An 18,849-nucleotide genomic window follows, 5' to 3' on the forward strand; every position below is an offset into this window, starting at 1 on the left:
ATAAAGACACAATGCATGTGACGCTTTTTCAGTGTTGTTTTGACAAGATAAAGAGCAGCAACAGCGCAGATGGAAGAGATTTTTGCTTTGAGCCTTGGGGATTTCTTCATTTTGTGCTCCACCTGTGTCCCTTACACACAAAAATGATGCTCATTTAAAGATCGCTATAGAAATATTATTTATTCCATCTTCTTTTAAAAAGGAAATTAATATGTTTAATCCTTAGCAAATGTATATTTTCCAAAATTTTAACTTGTTGTTCCCTGGCTAGTTTTAAAACTAATTGTGGTGTCTTAATAAAAAAATATATATATTTAACTCATTAACTCATGCACATCACAGGACTTTATAATTTAGTTCTACGTATTAGCAAGTACAGTCTAAGCATCTCATCTGATTTGGCTCAAATAAAATGTACTAAAATGTCTGAATTTTCAAAAATTTGAGCATTACATTAATAACACTGTAACCATATTAAAACAAATATCACATAAACCTATGAGTTTTTAAGGTACAATGTTCGTATGACATGCATTAAATGGAAAAACACCAAAGATCTTTGGGAATCTGGTTACTGCTCCTGTAAACAATTTCTAAAGTCTGGCCCAGATAATTTTTTAAATTTCAGTTTTGATATTTTTTTTACAACAAAGTATTAGAGGCCATCCTAATAAAAAATAAAAATTATGTAAAATTGCAAGAAGAAACACTACTACCTTATTCTCGAATTATTTCAGTTTTATTGCTAGAATATTATGATTTTATTTCTGGCATTTTATTTTTATTTTTCAGTGAATTCAAATTCAATGGCACTATGCATCTGTTTCCATTGACTTTGAAACTGCGCAAATTTGAATTACAAAAATAAATTTTCTTAATGGAAACACGGTTTTTCAACTGTATCTAAATTAGAGTACTTTACAAAACTGCAATGGAAACATTTCTTACGTCACGGGTCACTTGATCAACAACCGACAGAAAGAGACGAAGAAGACGACAATGACGACGTTTTTTAATGACGTATCGCGTGAACAAACGTATTCACGTGTGATTCAAATTGCGTTTCTTTAATGGAAACACCGCAATTGGGAAATTATGTTTTATAGAAACAAAGTTTTGCATTTGTAATGAAAACGCAGCCATTAAAACACAACTAAAAGTTATTCAAAAACACTCAACCTGTTCAAATTAGATTCTTCTACAGCCCATGCAACAGAAAAAGAAAATTCAACGAACAAAAAAAAATGTCAGAGCAAATGTGGGATATTTCCAGAGAGCTTAGCAAGCGAAGAGCAGATTGTCTTTTGCAATTATGCACACCAGACTAAGGAAAGTGGGTGAAGTATTAGTGTCTCTGTCTCTGTGACAGTGTTTAAGCTGCAGTGATGCAAAGCGCCTGCTGCTGCTGCTGGATACAGCAGAAGAAGGAAACGCTGCAGGGAGCGGCTCAGAGGCAGAGAAACTCGCTGATGATGGACTAATGAGAACCCGACTCTCGGATGACTTCAGCAGAAATCAAAGCTAAACTAGCTCTCATTATTTTCTCAGAGGGTTTTTAAAACGCTTAACGAAGCCACTGCAAGTGAAACCTGAAACATTCTTACTGAGTGTATATGTTTGGAAATGACCAACTATTGTTGGTCTAAAATGTATTAGTTCACTTGAAATAAAACTCACAAGTAACTTTTCAGAAAGACATGGGAGCTTGCTTTAGTTCTACTGACAAATTATTAAAATGTCTTATAAGTGAAATAATCTGCCAGTGGAACTAGTACTTTTCATCAATATTAAGAAATTATTTATTATTATTATTTATTTTATCTGAAAAATATCTTGACTTGGGAATTCAATGGAATTTTCTATAACAAAAAAGTAAAAACTACTAAAAACCTGCCTTTGTTATTAGAGCTACTTAAATACATCGGTTGGTTCTTTACAATTTTTAATTGGCAGATTATTTATCTTATAAGATGGAAAAATGTTTTGTTATAAGTGCAATAATCTCCCAGTAAACTAGAACTTTTTTTAATCAACATTAAGGAATTATTTACTGAAAAGTAACTTGTAAGGTAGTTTTTGTTTCATTTCAAGTGTATTAAGATATTTGCACTAGAAACTAGACCAAAATACTTGGAAATATTTGTATTTTTTGTGGTAAATATTTACTAAATCAACACTAGGCTGCACAGTGGAGCAGAAAGTCCTGGTTCTCGGCTGTGGCGCTTTCTGCGTGGAGTTTGCTTATTCTCTCAGGTATGTCACCTTCCTCCTGCAGTCTAAAACTATAATTATTTGGTTAATTGGTCATTCCAAAGAGCCTTTAAGCGTGAGTAAGTGGCCAATTAAGCACTTGGTTGCTCAGTGCTGGACTGTCAACCTACCCAGGGAAAACGCTTCCTGTTGTCAATGCTAATAAAAATGAACTTAACATTACAGAAGAAACATAGGGATAACCACCTGGATGCTAATAATGCAAGAAAATAACTGGATTGCAATGCTAACACAAAATATTGCACAAATTCTCAAATTTAGTCAAAACATGTAATAAAAAAATTTTATTTGGTAAAATTATGTATTCATGAGGAAACCTTAAAATGATAAAACCTTGCTAACTCAAACATGTTGCTGCTTTGAGTTACATGCTAATGCAAGACAACTCAATTAGCATACAGGGCCTGTTATAGCTGGGAAATAAATACTTTGTTAAAAAAAATATTATTTTGTTGTAATTTCTTCTAGACGAGAGTTGTAATTTTTTAATACCTTTCTTGTTTAAATTAGAATATATTTAGGTTTTAATGAGATGTAAAACTCATTCTATGTCAAGACGTGTTCTCATTTTAAGAAGATGCTGGTTCTGAATTTATTCCTTAGTTAATTGCTTTTATATTAACATGCTAATATGCCTAAAAAGAGTGTCTGGTACCACATAACGGTGACTATAAATATCATACTATATCTCCAAAATAGGATAGATAGAAAATTGAAAATGACAAATATGTTTTCACTTTTAGATTTTACCTTTAGGGAGGGGAACAAAAGTTAGGGTTACTTTGCTAAGATGTCAGTGTTACTGCTTTGCTAATTAAAGAAGCTAACATGATAGAAACACGTTGGCTAACATTTGCTAATTAGCATAAAATACTAAGCTTTTATTATGGATTCTGACAGAACTGTAAATGCACAATTTAAAAATATTATCTACATCCACAAATATACACAGCAAGTTTGCATTAAAGGTGGTGGGGGGGAAGCTAACCAATTCAATGCTGATAATACTTGAAGTTTCCTTGTTTGCAATTCTAAGCTAAAAGAAGATAAAGGAAATAATATACAGTAATATAATAAGATAAAATCAATCATGTGGAGAAGTGGCTTAACAAAGCAAAAAAATTATTTATAAACCAAAACTATGTAAAACTGAATTTGATTCTTTCTACATCTCTCTGTCATGCCTGGGTTCTTTCTAAGCATGACAAAAGTAAGTAAATTTTAATTTTTATAGCACCTTTTACAGAAAAAAAAATCACAAACTGCTTCGTAGATAAAAAAACTAAACCAAAGATAAACAGATAAAACTGTTTTGTTTCTGTGTTGCGACCTGTTCTCTCGCCCCAATAACCCCTGGAGATAAAATGTGATGATGTGATGTTTTGAATTTTTTTGGTTACAAAAATAAACCCACTGAGTGAATATGTTGTTAAATTTGTGTCACACGTCAAGAAAAAACCTGCTGACTAATAGCGAAAAATCTCAACAAGACTGACAGAAATAAAACCGCTCCACTAACATCTGACAACAACAATTCCTCCATCTACCACTTTTAACATTTTGACACTTAAAGTCATTTTTTTTGCGCTCAGCTAATTATATATTTTGTTTACAATAGACTCAGAGGGAAATCAGTACGCCCAACACGGTTACATCCAGATGCAGAAAGTGGGTCAGAGATTATCCAGCTGGGTCATAAATAAACACAGATGCTTGATTCAGCTTGCCATTTTTTTGGATGCTCTGTTGTCAGTCTGGTGAGGAAAACAACTTTATGTGCTGCTTACTTCCTTTGCCTTTACATGGAGAAACAAACCTGAATTTTTATTGTGAATTTATCCAGAGGAAGTAGGTGTAATTATTCTGGATTAAGAAAAATAGTAATCCAGCCAGAATGAGTCACTTTATTTAGACCAGTTGTTTAGTATCTGGTCTAAATAAAGACATAACGTTAATACAGCAGAGTTGCGTAATAAACCAGTTACATTTACTTAAGTAACTTTTTGGAAAATGTGTGTAACAGGGTTTTATTTTAACAATATTATAGATGTGAAGTTTGTCAAAATGTGTTTATTTATCCTTTCTATTTATTTAATTTAGTCGAGAAGTTGTTTCTCCAGACATTTTTTATTAGTGTATTAAGTTCCGTTACGTTGGTGGTTACCATAGCAACCTGTAACTGACAGCTCCGTCCCCTTTTTATGTTGCCGTTGGTAACTGTGATACACACCAGGAGCAGCTCTGTGTTTATTTTACAAATATGATGTTAAAACGTATATTTTAGACAAATTTAACCACATGCTGTATTTCATGAGTAACAATATAAAGTTTTGTAAACATTTTTAACTGTTATTATTAGTAATGTTGTCTGTTTTACCTATGTTTAATTTTACAATTGTTAGCCGCTGCTAACTGCTGTTAGCTGCTGATTGGCGGTTCTTGCTCTGTAGTTTATTTAGGGTTATTACATTTTATTTAATGTATAGAGGCAGAAGTTGCTGGACTGATGTTAACCACCAACTTGATTTCCTTTATGAAATTAGAGATTACCAAGGAAAAACCTGGTAACTGATTAACTCGTTTTAATTAATTACTATTAGTTTTCTAAAGAGACAGTTTGCTGTTTATTATAAAAATATGACAAAAAACAAATGCTGAGAAATGATATATTTCTCAGCATTATAATGCAGGGTTTCCTAAATAATCTCACAACCATTAAAAAGATTTATCACAATAACCCATAACTGAACCATCTTAATTAAACTTACTCATTATATAACTTTTCATGCTGTGCTAATAAAAACAAAATGAAATTTACTGTCATACTTTCAAGCATAATTTGCAATTTCCCTGCAGATCTAATTAGAAATCGTTGCAAAACATCAAAAGGGAACAACTTTGTAAATTACTTTTGCTTCCAACTAATCTTACTAGACAATAATTAAAAAGTAAATTTAGTTTTGTCATTCAAATACAAGTGTCTAACCTATAGGCGTCCAACAGGGGGCAGCACAAGCTGTGTGTTTATCAGGTTTTTGGTTGAGCGTCACATTTGCTCCACATGAAAAAGCGCAGACCGCGCAGTTACTGAGGATGACATCAATATGCTGATGAAGAGCTGACCTAATTTATTCTGTGTGCGGCGTCTATTTACTGTAAGTGAAAGAGACTGAGGTCATAAAGCTGATTCACGTACCTGATGGCGATCACAGACTGGAAGAAGATGAAAACATCAGCAGCATGGTGTAACCTCATATTGATGCGGTAAAGAAGCAGATTCAAAAATATTACGCATGTTAAAAGTACAGTGTAGTAAAACTACTCCTAAAAGTCAATTCTTTCCAAAGTTACTCAAATAAATGTAACTTTATCACCTATTTATGATTATTTATATATATAAATTTTTATTAGATAGTGATTCATTGCAATTAATTATTTACAGAACCTGTAATTAACTCGCATTAAAATTATAATCAAGTTGCACCACACCTTTTTCCTCCAGCAGAGTGTTAATGTATTTATCTAATTATGCATTTTAATATCGTTAATCACACATTTTGAACTTTGACTGTGTCTCCGAGTGACAGCATCTGGAAAGGACATATCGCCTGCGATGTAGTCGTCCAGAAATAAACGGTGACAGTGATGAAACATCAGCAGCCGACTCTTATTTCGCACCGAGCATCTTTCCCTCCCAGCGGGAAGAAGAAAACGCACAATAATCACAAACTGCAGCTGCAGAGAGGCTGCGTCTTGCTTGTCTGACTCGGCTCCTGATCCGGTCAGTCAGCTCTGCTTGTGACCGGCTGTGTTTTTACATAAACACTATGATGCACTGATGCTGACCTTTGACCTGCCCTGTCAGACAGAACAAACTGAGTTCATGGAAGATGAGTCTCAAAGTAAAACCTTAGGTGATTTCAGGTCAGATTTACAGTAAATGTATTTAACAGAATTATTTTTCTATTGACCGTTTGGACGTGACGCTCTGCTTCAGTATAACTTATTCTTTTACAAGGAGGAAGCCTGGTGCTTCCTTGGGAATAAAAGGAGAAATAAAGGGAATTGTCACATTTTAAAACATCCATAAGACGAGGGACAACAAGAAAAAGAAAATACCATTCAAAATGTGGTTTGAAGAACACAAACCTGTCTTCTCTACTCAACTGGTCACTGAAAATGAAAGCATCTCCCAAACACAGGAGATAGTGGATGAGCTATTGGAGACACAGCCACCTGAGAGGAAGAAGCTTTCATTTCAGGTCTTGTTGGAGTTACGCGCCCCCATTGACCAGAAGATTTCTCTTGAAATTACTGAAATGCAGCACGCTTCACTGACTTTTTATGAACCAGAACACATCCAGGCAGAGAATGTCCCTGGTGTCCCTGATGACCAAACCGAAGGAAATGTTCAAGAGGAGAATGACCCTGACGAACAAACCAAAGGAAATGTTCAAAAGGAGAATGACCCTGACGAACAAACCAAAGAAAATGTTCAAAAGGAGAAAGACCCTGACGAACAAACCGAAGGAAATGTTCAAAAGGAGAATGTCCCTGGTGTCCCTGATGAACAAACTGAAGGAAATGTTCAAAAGGAGAATGTCCATGGTGTTTCTCACAAACAAACCCACGTAAATGTCCAGGTAGAGAACGTCCCTGAGGTCCCTGACAATCAAACCTCCGAAGCTGCAGGCCACAAAAATCAAAGTCACAACAACGCTCAAATCCCCATCCCTTTGCTTTTCCCTTGTCCGTCAGAACCACAAACTTTACTTAAACTGATTGTCAACCTTCAACAGTACTTACATTTTCTTCTTCAAGAACTGTGGTAAACCATGGCATCGCTACCTGAGGGAATTGAAAAGAGAAACTTCTTGGAGAAAAACTATGAGTGCTGTATGACAGCTCCACCTGTATGAAAAGATGCGACTGCTTAAAGACTTGGAAGAAATTGCAAATTTGCCCAAGTCCCCAGAACGTCAAACAAATAAAGCAAAGTGTGAAACCAGATCTGAGGAGTGTGAATTGGGAGATAATGCAGTACAGCTGTACTGTAAATTTTTAATGTACAGTTGCATTGGGGGATATTTACGGGCTAGAGGCGAACTTTCACGGGCTGGAGGGCGGGCCAACAATAACTTTCACCTGGTAAGTACTATTTAAAAAAAAAAAAAACATTGTATTGCAGTTTTGTTTTTGTTTGAGTTTTTTTATGTGGTGATATTGAGCTACTCTCGCTTATTTGCTAAAGCTAACTTCGGTTATTTCTCAGCTAGCATCATAGGACTGTCAACGGTAACGCGTTAGCGTACGCGATTAACCTGAACATTTGCTGCAAATACTTTTTACAAGGTAAGAAGATTAACATTCATGTACTTTAAATGTGATTAGGAAGATGTCAAACACTGCAGTATGGAAAAGGCGCGTCTAACCGTTGGTAACCATGGAGACAACGAGGCACCGTCATGTAGCCTAGCATGCATGGAAAATAATGTTTAGTCTCGTCTTTTGTGCGTTTTTAAGGCTGCTCCGGTGTAAAGGTAAACTCTGTTTATGACGTAGTGATATAAATCATGTGGTGTGAATTCAGGCAAAGTCAGTAATTTGATTAACACGTCAGGAGGGAGAAGGTATGGGTCGGTTTCTAAGCTAGCTGTTTCCAACTTTTGTAAATACCGCCGTATATGAGCCACAACCAGGTGAGTTACGTTCACAAATTAGCTCGACTTAAACAAGTAGAAGCCACGAATAACCGGCAAAAAACAAGTTTGGAAAACAGTTTCAGTCGCTCCAGTCCCTCACTTCCGACGTCCATCATGGCGCCTCAAATGATTTAGTGACGTGGCTGCAAAGGGATCAGCGGGCACTGACATAAAATATTGAAAAAATGTCAAAGTGTCATTAAAATATGAATTTACATCTTTTACTTGAGCCCTTAAAGCTGTATGTAATTTTTATTAAAAATATGAAATATTTTCTAACCGTAAATAGCTGATCACCGGTCAGTCGCAGCATAGACAAAATAATTTACATAGTCTATTTAATTTTTGTTTTTATTTTTACACCCTTAATGTTGTTTTTAATTAATTATTTAATTAATTAATTTTGTATTCTTCCTCTGTCGCAACACTGTACTGGTGGTTTCAGGACGATTGTAAGGGAACGTGTTGTGCTTTTTTTTCTGAAATATATTAAAAATTTAAACAAAGAAACTTTATATAACACAGTAATCTATATATATTTTAAAAAGTTTAAGTTACTTTTTACTTCAAAGGAATTGTGTGGTATATGTGTTTTATTTTTTATTTTAAATAATTTTTTATCTAGTGTCTGTTTCCCAATGAATAAATCAACTCAAATGGTTGAATTTTTCTAAAATGTTCAATTTAAAATAAAAGATTTAATTTAGAAATCCTTACCAGAATTTCCAATAAACATGGAGTTTACTATGCATGTTGCTTCTCCACGTAGTTCTTTTGATTCTTTTAATTTCTGTTTTATAAAGTAAACGTTTTCACCTGTTAGAAAATATGTTGCAGTTGCAGGTCCGGGACACTAGGTGGCAGTATTTAGCTTTATTGAGTTGCCGCTGGGCTGTGCATAAACAGCAGAGGTTCACAGAGGCCACTTTGCAACCAGTTATATAAAGAAATGCTTTATAAAGAAACAAACAACAATCATGCCCACTTTCCAAAATAACAAATATTCAAAACAGTTAAAACACCAAAAGTATTTACATATTAACACCATTATTATTATTATTATTATTATTATTATTATTATTATTATTGTTAGCATTAGCCTCATTCATCACAGATAAAACCTGCAGCTTGGTAAATACAGAGGTATCACACAACACTGTTGTTTTTAAAACAATTCATCACTGATTTGTGTTCGACAAACAGGCTGATAGTGTCATTTATTAATTAAACTGCCGCCATCTGCTTTATTTTTATACATGTATATATATAAAAAACAAAGCATCGACACATAAATATCAGAGCTGACACGTCAAACAACTGTTACAGACGTCGAAATGCGAGTTAGAATAAAACTCTTCTTTTACTCCATCAACATCAAACATGCAAACGACTCACACGAACCATCGACATTAAAAGAGCCAATTATCCTATCAGCCTGGGCCCAGTGACAGGCAGATCAATAGATGGGGAACGTCCGGCAGGATTAAGACCACTTGGAAATCTCTGGAAGCATCAGGGAAGAAAAGAAAGTTATTGCCAGGGACGTCAAGATTTAATGTCAGGAGTTAATGGAAATAACTGACAGGATTTAATAAAAGCAAGCAAAGCTGGCTGGAAGTCAAACTGCAGGATAATTAAAACTCCCTCCCTGTTCTCACACACACTACATGCAGGATTTCTTGTTAAATCAGATCAGATTGAAGCCTTTAGATTCTCCAGACAGACATGAACGTCTGCGAATGTTTTTAAAGGGGACCTATTATCCAAAATTCATTTTTTCCACGTTTTTATTCTTCCACACTTCAAAAACACAAAATCTTACCAAGTACTTTTGGTCTGGACTGTTAGAGTTGCTTTTGAACCAAAATAAATGGAAAATTAACCAACATATTCGATGTCTGTTCTTGGTTTTCACAACTGTTGACCATATGTCGTGTTTTTAATGTTTTGTTTTATGTTTTCACAATGTAAAACACTTTGAACTGCCATGTTGTTGACATGCCCTGTACTATAAACTTGATTGATAGTTGATTGATGTTCTAAAAACAACCCAAGCGATTAAAAAAAAAAAAGACATCCAGCTCATTTTAGGCAGGGTCTACGGCCACTACGCCGTTACCTAGCAACCCCAGCGGAACTCCGCCTGTCACCTAGCAACCAAAGCAGAGCTCCTGCTGGTTTTACTGCTTTATAATGGCTGCTGGAAAAGCCAAGTGTTTTGTTGTTGACTTACCATCAAGAAACCACTTGCTGCATTCTTCTTGGTATAGTTGTATAATTGCGCGTCTGCTTGCAGCCATTTTCACTTGCGAGTGTAAACGTTAAGTTGGGGGGCAGGCGTGGATTTAAAGTGACAGGATGCCCTGAAACAACTCATTCTTAAAAGACCTCATTAAAAATCTCATTATTTTGTGCAAACAATGTGATGAACAAGTTTTGTGTAGACCAGAGACCTGTCCTCACCTGATGAAGGAAGCATAATAGGTCACCTTTAAATTAAGTCCATCTAGCTCAAATGTTAGGTTACTGCTGCTTTCAGTCAGCAGGAAATGAATCCATGGCAGTCATGCAGGACGTGCTCAGCGCGTGCGGCAAATCGTCTCGGTTTCACTCCTGCACCGTGGAGCCGGGCAGCTCGTTGGTCAGGGTGTGCCAGCGCTCCACCTTCTGGCCCTTGTTCTTCAGACAGTCGATCCAGTGCTGCAGAGCGTCGCCCTGCGAGTGGCAGCCGAAGGAGACGCCCCCTAACCAGAGCAGAGACGCAGAAGAAGAGTTTTCAAACCCAGAGACGAGGGATGTGTAGAGGCTCAGGTATAACCTCTAATGATGTCATCAAAACGTCCAAAATGTCAAACCCAGACACGTTGTATTCAATAAATTAGAATATATGTCCATGAGATTAAAAAAAAACTTTTAAGCAAGTATTAAACATACTTTCTGATTTTAAATATATATATAGTTTTTTATAGGTTTCTAATTTTAAATGTAATGATTTTATAGCTGAAAGTTACAATGGCGTAATAAGGCCATAATAATAAAAATTAAAAAATATATGAAATTACCAGAACAAAGTCAACAAAGTTATAATATTATGAGAATAACGTAAAAATTACCAACTTTATTCTAACAAGTAATTTACTGGTAACTTTTGAGCAAAATACAGAAGTTTTCTGTTGTCTATAATTCCATAATATTAATGAAAAAGTTCTAGTTCAATTATTATATAAATGTCTTATTATAAGTGAGATATTCTGCCAGTGGAACTAGTATTTTTTAAATCAATATTAAGTAATTATTGACTTAAAATAACCTCCTATATTTTGCTGAAAAGTTACTTTAAGTTAGTTTTGTTTATTTTAAACTAAGATATTTGCACCAAAAACTAGACAAAAATACTTGGTGATATTTGAGTTTTTTGCAGTTTGTTGCTGTGAAATGTCTCTGCTGCCCAGAAATTGAGCTGTTGGCAAACAGCAAAAGTCTTCAGTCAGAGGCCTCCTCAGATTTGTTGCATGACTGACTGCTACTGGAGATCAGTTAGTTTCTTTCTGGGATAAATAATTTATTTTTTAATTGAGTTTATCAGGATTTTGACCATAAGGTGCTGAAATAGCAGTAAATATTTCAGCAGTAAAACAAAAATAGACTTTTTTAGTTGTAGAACTAAACTTGTATTTTTACGAGGCTGAAATGCAATACATGATTTGGAAGAAAATATCAGTCTGATTTTGAATTATTTTTTTTAGTACCATTAATATTTTCTCTTGTTTGCATAAATAAGTAACAAGTATGAAATGTCTGCCCCTAGATTTAAAGTCTAGAAGTTGAAAAATGTGAACAGGTTCAACATGCAGAGCTTAAATGTTGAAAGTGGAAATTACAAATTAAATATTAATAAGTGAGGTTGCCCTTGTCACCTTCGCTGACGGATTGCACACCATGAAACTCTCCCCAGCGGCTCTATGCAGATGCCCATGGGCATTCACTATTACTTGCATTACATCACATGAATATATTTCAATTGCAATGAGATCCGTGTGCAAATTTAGAACCAGACCAGGAGCGTCATTCGACACAGAAACACTGTTTCCTGAAAGCTACGCAGTGATGAGCTGTTTTATACAATTATTTACCTCCAGTGTTGTTAAAAATCTTTCATTTGTGAGATTCTTTTAAAGATTTTAAACACCATCTGCCTGCATCTATCACTGACATGAGACTTGATTTACAAAAATGTCTTTAAGTCACTGAAAAATAAAAATAAAGAAGAGGTCAGATTGTATGAGGGGACGTTTGTAAAGTTACACAGTCAATAATTAACCATAGAAATACCCGTTATGTAACGAGTAATGAGAAAAGATGGGAGGTCATTTTTTAAAGTCATATTTCTAATTAATTTATAAATATCACAATTTCAAATAAATATTTACCTCCAAGTAAAATATTTAGCTGACTAAGTATTTTGTTATCCAGCTAACTAAATACTTAGTTAACTGGATAACTAAGTATGAAGAATAAAAATAAAACTAGTTATGGATAAATAGCCAGTCAATATTTAGTTAGCTGGCTAACGAAACAGCTAAATATTTAGCTAATAAACTAAATAAACTAAATATTTAGCTTCAAACTAATTATTTGGCTTCAAATTATTTATTTTGTTAGTTAGCTATAAACTAAATATNTATCTNCAAACTAATTATTTGGGTAGCAAGCTAAATATTTAATTTGATGGTAAATATATACCTCTAAACTAAATATTTAGCTTAAAACTAAGTATTTATGTAGCAAACTAAATATTTAGCTTGAAAATGTTTTATTGTATGACAAGCGAAATTACTCACATTATTACTAATTTTTGTGTAACTTTACAAAGTGAACTCCACAGATTTGGCTCCAATCTCTGCAGTAGAAATCCTTACAAAAACATGTCTGAAGAAGTAAAGGCAGGAAAATATATTTACAACACAAATAAATGTGATCGCTTACACCCAGTAGCCTGTGGTAAGTTTAAACGAACCGACACCCATCTGGGTTTTACACAGAGCTCCACTGCTCTGTGTTAACAGCTAATTCAGAACATCCTCAACATCTAGTGTTGTACATGAGGCTATTAGAAAGAATTATACCTAATAAGACAAAAACACCTTTATTATTATTAATCAGTGTTTCTGTAATGAACTCACCTATGAAGTCGTTGGACTTCCCCAGGTCGTAGTCCCAAACTGTGACCTCTAGTGTCTTAGAAGCTAACTCTGTGAAGGAGATCTCATAGAAGAACTCCTGGGGAGAAGAAAGAGGCCAGAAGGTCACAAAATATTCTCTAAAATTAGGTGGAAGATGAAAAGAAGCAAACTCTGAAATCAAAAGCGCCTGTCTCAGTTACACACACAAACATGGAGGTTACCTCATTAAACTCTGGGTTGAGAGTCTTTTTTATGACGGCTGTTTTGTGTTTGGATTTCTTCTGGACATCTGGCTTCAGGTACCTGGAACAGACAAACATGACAACGACTGATCCTTAAGATTCAGTAAGATAAGTTTAGCATAAATTTAGAGACGATCAGAACAGTTGCACAACTATTCAACCATTAGCTTTTCTTGTGTTAGCTTAGCTTTATTGTTAGCTGGATTAACATGGCTACTATATTACATATATTAGACAAACGGCAGTAAATGGTTAATTTACCATTTTTTTTAATCTTTTATTAGATTAGCTATTTTACATTTCATCTTGCATTCACTATTAGCTAATTATAATGCACATAATTAGCTTCATTATTATCATTGCTAAATGAATGCATCAATTTAGCTACTACACGAGGTAATCTTGCAATAGCACTGCGATTATATGAAATGCTTTACTATCTCTCAAATTAGCCCAACTCTTACATTAGCCACATTAGCTTCTCTTTTATAAGGTTAGCTAATGTATTAGCTTCATTAACTCTTATTTTAATTTAGAGATTGCATTAGATACATGATCTCTTTTTATGTATATCTAGCTATTGAATTAGCTACACTATCTAATTTTACACAATTTTAGCCGTTGTATTTTACCTATGTCAACCCAACACCTACAGTATATTAACTATTATAAATTTATTAGCTTACATATTTATTATTTTACTTTTATCATGGGGAAAAATGTCTTGTTATAACTGAAATATTCTACCAGCTGAACTAGAACATTTTCATCAATATTGAGGAATTAATTATTTAAAACAAGCTCCTGTATCTTGCTGAAAAGTTACCTGTAAGTTAGTTTTGTCTTATTTCATGTGTAATAAGATATTTGCTTTAGAGACTAGATGAGTTTTTTGCAATGTGGGTAAAGTATTCAAAAACTTTAAGCAAGAAAGACTGGCGACATTTCATTAAATAAAAATTACTCAAGTAAAAGTAAAAAGTACAGCGTAGTAAAAATAGTTTTAAAAGTTTTTTTTCCCAAAAAAAAGTTTCTAAAGTAACTAGTAACTAGTTATGTTAAGACTTTATTTGAAGGGTTGTGCATAAGACTATGTTTATGACTGCAGCCATAAAGTATCTTTTAGTAAATAATGACAATTTTAATGCAAAATTCACATTAAAAGTCAATTAAAAGTGTTAATGTTGCACATCCCTTCAAATAAAGTGCTATCCTAGTTACTACCCAACTCTGTTTAAAACACCAACTCTCAAAAAAAAAAAGCCAAACTAAATTAACTTAGCATGTTAAATAGTAAAGAAGAACCAACTCTTTTCTCTCAGCAACACAGCACAGACTTGCAAACAGCAGCAGCGTTTGCAGGCTGTCATTAAATTCGCTGGATATTTTTGAGCCAGCTGGAAGGAGAATGGCAAAAAATCACTATTCACATTTGCTTTCCACCCACCACCCACAGCTCAGGATGCGTATGTTCCCACACGCTCTCAGACACAACAAAGCATCTGGGAAGAAGCTCCCGCCAAAGGCCAGAGATGTGAGCATGCATGTAAAGCAAAACGCAGGTGCATGATGGGACGAACGGCGTATCAGATGGGTGTGAGAAGGACGAGTGGGTTTGGGTGATGCTGAGAAGATGGTGAGAAAACTTGATGAGAAAGAAGAAAATAGAGAAAACGGCAAGACAAACTGCAGTCCTCTGCACTGTACGGTATCAGAAATTATACATTTTTATATTTTAATCTTACTTGTTAGTGTAAAACCAGCTAAAAAGACAAAGAACAAACATTTTACTGTCTAAATACAAACATTGGTTTGTAGTTCTAATTTAGGACCTTTTATCAAACAACGAAACAATTTTGGAGGAGTTAAGAGTTAACATTTCAATAAATGTATGAGTTTAAGAGATGTAAGAAATTAGCTATTCTTCCATTAGCTAACTTCTTATATTAGCATCACTTCACTTGTTTAGCTTGGCTTATATGTTAGGTATATTAGCCTTTATGTTAGCTGCTACTATATGATACTTTATTAGTTTTGCTATTTTATAACTTATCCTTTAGCATTAACTCAATGTTTATATTAGCTGTGTTATCTATCTTAGCCCTATGCTGCTATGAAATATAGCCAGCCTACGTATAGTAGCGTTAAATTTTATATTAGCTACAAAAGCTTCCCCCACATTAGCTTAGCTATATTAGCTTACTTTAAAATATTATTGATAATCGTTGTCAGGAAGAGTTAAAAGCTGGTTGTGACGTGATTCAGACCTAAATATCTGCACTAACTCTTATTTTCTTTGTAAAATTAAAACTCTCTAGATAGAAACAAATGTAATTTAAGCAGAAAATGTACATTTGAAGCATGCTATTGCTGTGTTTTAAACTCTTCTACTCATGCCAACAACCACCTCAAAGCCACAGCAGCAATCACCAGCCAGTGACAACACAGAGGGGTTTTACATCTCATTCGTTCACGTTCTGTCAAGTTGCATAATTCAGCTGAAGGACCTTCCTGCCCTCCCTGGTGGAGCCACTGACACACACACACAGCAACGCTTTCCTGTCGTCAGTGAGTAATGAAACTCCAGACGACCTCATGACACCAACAATATCTCTATAATCTGATTCCCCTTCTGTGGTAAAACACATCCCAAAGATGATACTCTGAGCTGGAGATCAGCGCATTTTTTAAGACGTCAACAATGACACCTTTATATTTGAGTAACATACATTTTAAAATGGCTTCCATGTACGGAATGATAACTTGTCACCATTATCCTCAGTGGAGTTAACTCAAAGCTTAAAAAATGGCCACAAAATGTTATCTAGCGTCTTCCAAAGGCCTCATAAGACCAAAACATGAGAGGCGATAAAACAGAGCAGGCTGGAGGATTCATCCTGAAACGGGTGTGAACTGTCAGAGCATCAATCTATGCTGGACATCTGGTACGCAACACCAAAAACCCCAGACGGCCTAAATAGTTTGGACTCAGAGCCACAAAAACTGGACATACAACGTCGATTACAGCGTCAAAGACTTGGCAACTAAAAGTATTCATTCACCAGAACAGACCAATTACACAAGAAGAGGTGAAACAGTTTGATTAAATATTATTAAAAGGAATTTAAATCCTATCTTCAATGGATAATTCCAACTTCTAGCATTATTTTCCCTGAATTAAAGTCTCTACACTGTAAAAAAAAAAAAAAAACTACAAATATTACCAAATATTTTTGGTGTACTTTCTAGTACACTGGTAATAAAACAAAACTAACTCACAAGCGGCTTTTCAGAAAGATGCAGGAGTTTGTTTTGGGTCAATTATTCTTTAATATTGATGAAAAAGTTATAGTTCCACTGACAGAATTTCAATTAAAAACAGATATTTTTCCCATGCAATGTGATTTTAGTTTTCTACATTAAAGGGATCTATTATGCAAATTTCACATGTTCATATTTTATTTGGGTCTCAAATGCTTCCTTGAACAGGTTATGATAGATCTATGAGCTAAACAAAACATGCTAGTAACATTTTTTTACACAAAATCATCCTTAGATTATGAGATTTTATTTTAGAGTGTCTTGTCATTTTAAACTCGCAGGTGAAAATGGCTGGAAACAGATGCGCAATTATGCAACTGTACATCTTTAAAAAGCATTAGTAGAGCCTCCTGCACAATCGAAAAGAAAGCAGAAAGTGGTTTCTGGATGGTTAGTCAACAACAAAACGCTTTTCTTTTCCAGCAGCCATTGTGAAGCGCATACAGCGGTAAAAGGTAAAAACTAGCTGACTAAACATTCTTGGGTTGCTAAGTAATGGGGGGAACTCCTCTGGGGTTGCTAGGTAACGGTGCAGTCCCTGTGGAATGTAACTTAACAATTGGGAGGTTTTTGAAGCGACTCATTTTCCAGAGACCACAAAAAAAAAAAAAAAAAAAAAGACATTAACTTGTTGCCAAAAAATGGTTGAGTGTTTATAGAAGCAACTGAGACTCAAATGGAAGTTCAGAAATGTGCAAAATGTGAATTTTGAATAACTGGTTGCCTTTAAATTTGTCCTATTAGTTTTGTTATTTAAATAGTTTTTGTTTGATTTATTGATTGCAAACAACTGATATTTTGCATTTTTTCCCCAATAAATATACTTTGTTGTAGTTAATTTTAGGTGTAACTGTAAATACACAGGGTGCCAAAGGCGACCAACCCAAATTTAACCTGATTTAGACTCATTTATGTAAATGGCTACCACAGAAACATCTAGATCCAGGTGGTTGTATTAAAACTTATTGTTCAGATTCTGGCTTACATTTTGTTTTCATCTTGACTATCAGTAGCAGCTGGGGACATGAGACATTAAGCAGTCAGTTCGTGAACATGTTGAGCACAGGGGAGTTGGGCAAGTGCAAAGACCTGACAAATGCCAAATGGTGAGCCAGATGACTGGCTGGGCCGCCTCTGACAGAAAACGGATTTTGGGTTTTTTCCAGGCAACAGCTCGTCACAACGGTGAACTGAGAGGGAATATAAATCAAAAACTAGCAAAGTTTAGCCAGAAACTGGTTGTGCCAGAATGTATTGATAAATCGCATTAGTAAACAACTAAAATATCAATAAATATCTGTCTCTGCATTCAATAAGTACTTCTAAAAATTAAATAATATTGAATATCATTTTACATTTATCAGTTCCTCCAGGATTTCACAATTGTTTTTGTGATTTTTTTGTAATAAAAATCAAATATTTTGTGGTGCTAACTTTGAATTATTGATGATGAATGTGACTTTTTGTTACTCGCCGTATTGATTATGCACTATAACTTGAGATCAAGAAAGGCTGAGGAAGCAGAGTAGGAGAAGTAAGAAACACTGCCACCTGCAGGTGGGAGTTAATATCACTTATGACAGTGTATTAGGGCCGTACTAAAAAAATAAAAAATAAAGTCATAATAATATGAGAAAAAAGTCATAATATTACGAGAATAAAGTTGTGATAATAAACTTAAAATAATGTGAGAATAAAGTCATAGTATTGTGATAATAATTTCCTAATATTGCAAGAATAAAAGTGCTAATAATATGAGAATAAAGTTGTAGAATTAACATAATAAAGTTCAAATATGAGAAAATGAAATTGTAATATTAGAATTATATCTTATATTCTCGTGTCATCTTGACTTTATTCTTGCACATCTTCATTTCCACAATTTTATTGTTTTTATTTTCTGAATGTGGCCCTAACGCATTTAAATCACATTTATGCATCAGCACAAAAAATGTGAGCATTTGTCCATTTAGAGTAAATTTACAAAAACCGGAGGGATTGATTGAAGTAATTTGGCAGCATAAAGGTAAAAATTGCTTTGATCCAGGTGGTTTTGAAGCAAACAATATGTGTCCCTCTGCAGCCTAGAGCAGTGTTTTTCAACCACTGTTCCGCGGCACACTAGTGTGC

General features: G+C 34.5%; 1 protein-coding gene and 1 long non-coding RNA gene across 4 annotated transcripts in view; both read right to left on the bottom strand.

The window, feature by feature from the left end:
• Positions 1-3,603: 3,603 nt before the first annotated feature.
• Positions 3,604-5,618, bottom strand: LOC106956254 (uncharacterized). Its single transcript, XR_001426739.1, has 3 exons — positions 5,468-5,618; positions 5,258-5,358; positions 3,604-4,025 (listed from the first exon to the last, which is right to left on the bottom strand). It is a non-coding gene; the product is annotated as an uncharacterized LOC106956254 (long non-coding RNA).
• Positions 5,619-10,256: 4,638 nt separating this feature from the next.
• The window catches only part of LOC106956256 (double C2-like domain-containing protein alpha), a 49,546-nt gene continuing 40,953 nt past the window's right edge, over positions 10,257-18,849 (bottom strand). For all 3 annotated transcript variants that reach the window (XM_015046977.1, XM_015046976.1, XM_015046978.1), the window contains exons 9-11: positions 13,378-13,459; positions 13,157-13,253; positions 10,257-10,717 (exon numbers count right to left, since the gene is read on the bottom strand). In XM_015046977.1, coding sequence (XP_014902463.1) covers positions 10,581-10,717; positions 13,157-13,253; positions 13,378-13,459 — 316 coding nt within the window. In that variant the 3' untranslated portion in view covers positions 10,257-10,580. The remainder of the gene's footprint in view (positions 10,718-13,156; positions 13,254-13,377; positions 13,460-18,849) is intronic.

This window comes from Poecilia latipinna, unplaced genomic scaffold (assembly GCF_001443285.1).
Source record: "Poecilia latipinna isolate Pla-1442-1.1 unplaced genomic scaffold, P_latipinna-1.0 Scaffold801, whole genome shotgun sequence".
In the NCBI taxonomy this organism is placed as follows: domain Eukaryota; kingdom Metazoa; phylum Chordata; class Actinopteri; order Cyprinodontiformes; family Poeciliidae; genus Poecilia; species Poecilia latipinna.